Source organism: Protobothrops mucrosquamatus, unplaced genomic scaffold (assembly GCF_001527695.2).
Source record: "Protobothrops mucrosquamatus isolate PMUCROS unplaced genomic scaffold, P.Mucros_1.0 scaffold25, whole genome shotgun sequence".
Classification (NCBI taxonomy): Eukaryota; Metazoa; Chordata; class Lepidosauria; order Squamata; family Viperidae; genus Protobothrops; species Protobothrops mucrosquamatus.
The window spans coordinates 1,754,671-1,758,116 of NW_015386410.1; the positions used below are offsets into that span (position 1 = coordinate 1,754,671).

The 3,446-nt window shown below is 43.2% G+C and overlaps 1 protein-coding gene across 1 annotated transcript in view; it reads left to right on the forward strand.

Moving 5' to 3' along the window:
- Positions 1-884: 884 nt before the first annotated feature.
- Positions 885-3,446, forward strand: part of LOC114922255 (coiled-coil domain-containing protein 114-like) — a 21,859-nt gene continuing 19,297 nt past the window's right edge. Inside the window, exons 1-2 of the mRNA XM_029283137.1 lie at positions 885-984; positions 1,275-1,374. Of these exons, the coding sequence (XP_029138970.1) occupies positions 885-984; positions 1,275-1,374 (200 nt within the window). The remainder of the gene's footprint in view (positions 985-1,274; positions 1,375-3,446) is intronic.

The following is a 3,446-nucleotide window of genomic DNA, read 5'->3' on the forward strand; positions in this document are numbered from 1 at the left end:
TAAAGTACATATAAGGGAATAGGTGAAGCAAAATAGTAAGGGGCAGGGATAATGTATTTTGTTTAGGCGATCCTGATAAGATTGTAACCTCAGAGGAGGGGCCAAGGCGTCGGGATAGAATGTATATAATGTGTGTCTTTGTTGTGACTAGGTGTGGCTCAAATATTTATTTGGAGTCCACCACGCTTTGCAAACCGTTATATCCAATAAATCTCTGTCTAATTTCAACTTGCTGTTTGGTGTTATTCAGTGGGCTAGAATTTATACCATATATATATGTGTGAGATGATACAGCTTTTGGTATTCTTGACAGGTGCACTAATAAAATATTCTGGTAAATGAGTACAAGAGTAACTCTCCTGATTTGATGCCAACTGGTTAAACTTCAGGGAACAATCTAGGCCAGAGGGTCTCTAAAGACTGTTAAGGGGATTGTGATAAGATAGTGACATATATTGATTGGGCAGAGACAAAACTGAATTTAAATGGAAATGTTTAGTTTTCTGTGTTCTTAAAGGTGCTTTTTATAAAGTAATATAGGTGCGTTAAATTTAGCAAAGACAGAAAAATAAATGGTGACCACCTGTAGGTTCCTCACTGTCTTTTGTCTAGGCACAAAGACTGGAGCTTGAAAATTGGCTTGATTCAGAAAATTAATATTGGCCATCTGTTTATGCAGAGAAGCATACATAGATCATAAAGTATCTTTTTGCTCATTACACAAACTAACACAATCTATTTGGACAGGGCCACACGACAAAATAGAGATAAGGTTCTCAATCCTGCCCTTCCTTCTGCGGGAAAAAGTCTTCCATTGGACACATCAGATACTGATTTCTTTTAAATGAAATGTGATAAATAAAAATATAATTGTATTTATGTAAATGTTCCTGGTTAATTTGACTTTATTGCAGAAGTGCAACACCTTTGATGGTGATGGGACCATTGACCTCAGTGATCCCTACCCCAGGTGTTTTGTTCCAGGTGTGATAAACAGGTCTTTTAGAGCAGACATGTCAAACTCGCGACGTCACGTGACGTCACGCGACGTATCGGAGCTTTTTTGCCATTGCCAGCAATGGGGTGGGCGTGGTTTCCCGATAACGCGTCCGGCACGCGGGCCGGCAGTTTGACACCCCTGTTTCAGAAGGATTCCTACTTCACCCTTCAGAGATTGGGAGGGGACCTCAGCAAAAAATTACCATACTGGGCAGTCTTTCTTATCACTTTTCTTTCTTTCCACCTGCCTTTCCCACGATATTGTCTTCCACTAGCTGAAGGCGAGTTGGCCAAGCTCCAACGCCAGTTCCGCCTTTTAGAAGGTGACCGCCATGCTTATGCCTTGGAGTCTCGTGAAATCATCCGCAGACAGATGTACGTATTTAATCGAATATTGTTCATCAGTTCTTCATTTCTCAAAATGATTGTGAAATGTTTGGCATGCATAGGGTGGGAGGAGAAGCTACTTTTCCCTTTCATTTTATGGAAGAGTTAAACCATTATAGTTTAATTGACCTTATCTTATATTAGGGGCAAAGTAAGAGAAATGAAGGTGATTTGGAAGAGGCTTCTCATGATCTATTATATACTTTTTAAATGTCTCACTGTTATGTCTACTCCATACTTCAGAGGCATTGAACTTCAGCTGCTATTTTGGCCATGGGGTTGAGTGGTGTCAACTTCAAAACACATAAAGATGCTATCTTTCAAAAGGCAGCTGGAGTTTCTAGAAGAGGTTTCGCTTCCCATCCAAGAAGCTTCTTCAGTTCTGACTGAATGGTGGAGAATGGAAGGATTTATATTCCTTGCAGTCAGGTAAGGACCACATGACTGCAAGGAACATAAATCCTTCCATTCTCCACCATTCAGTCAGAACTGATGAAGCTTCTTGGATAAGAAGCAAAATGTCTTCAAGGAAAAAACAAAGAAAGTCCAGTTGCCTTTTGAAAGAAAGCACCTTTGGGACAACCATGACCTGGACAACTGAGAATCTCCACAGACATTGTGAAATTATAGAAAATCTGCAAAATCTGTTTCAGTTGCCATTGTTAGAAGTAGCATTAGAAACAGTTTAACTTCCCTCAGATGTCCAAATTGTTTGTTTCCAACCTTGAACATTTTAGCCGATTAGCTGATTTCTTACCTTATTATTTTCCAGTCCTGCATAATTTCATACTTTTTTAACCTCATCTTTTTTGGTTAGCGATGACACCCCACATGCATTCTTCAATTTCCATCTCTTGAGCTCTCATTTCCAATGTTAGCTTTTGAAACAGTCTGGATACTAGATGCCTTACTACACGGAGAAGACTAAAAATTGAGACATTAAAAAAAACAGTTTCTCTCTTCCCTTCCCTTTTTCATATGCTGACCCAGATATTGACATAATGCTGATGCACATTGTTGTGTCCTGAGCCTGCAAGATGCAGGCTCGGGACGTTGCAAGAGTCCCGGGCAATTGCAGAAGCTGCCCGGGACCAGACTGAGCGGCGCCAGCCTTGTGCGCATGCGCAAGGCGGGAAAAGCCCGCCTCATGATTGGTTGAACTTGCCCGGGGATCAGAGGGTATAAATAGAGGCCTGCGTGCCTCTGCTCAGGTTGTTCGTAGAGTGGAGCAAACAATAAAGACTTGTTGAAGATGATTCGTCTCAAGCGCCATTATTCCCAGGACTTAACACTGGCGACGAAGGTGGGATTCAGTCTCTACAGCTAAGAAAAGCTAGAAGACTCACCCAAAGAAGTCCGGGAAAGAAACGGCGTGGAAGTCAGCGTTATCCTGCCAGTACGAAATCGCTGGAGGGTGCGTGCGACTGAAGAAGAAGAAACTTTACCATCGATCATGGCTAAAGTTGGGCGTTTAGAAGAATTCGACGTCTCTCACCCCAAGAGGTGGGAATCTTACGTGGCAAGAGTCGAGACGTATTTTCGTATCAACCAGATTCGAGAGGAAGGCTTAAAGGCTGCCACATTGTTGTGCGTTTGTGGGCAAGACACCTTTGAGATCGCCGAGAGTTTAATCTCCCCAGACTCGCTGGAAACGGTATTGTACTCCGACCTCAAGAAAACCTTAAAGGAACACTTCCAGCCCAAGCAATCAGTCATGGCTTGGAGGCACACATTTCAACAGAGAGATCAGCGAGTCGGAGAATCAGCAAAAGACTACGTTGTGGCCTTGAGAAGAGCAGCTAAACCGTGCGACTTCAAGGACTTAGAAGAAAGACTTCGTGATCGCTTTGTATGCGGGCTAAGAAACACAGAATTGCAGCAGAGACTGTTCGCCAGGGAAGATGTTTCCTTCCAAGATGCTCTGCGAGAGGTTTCGGCTGAAGAAGCTGCCGGCGGGGCGGTCAAGAACATGCGGCCCAAGAGAAACGCTCCTGAGACCGCCACTATTCACAAGGAAGACGTGCGCGAGGAGTCGGACGAAGATCCTGAAGAAGAGGTGG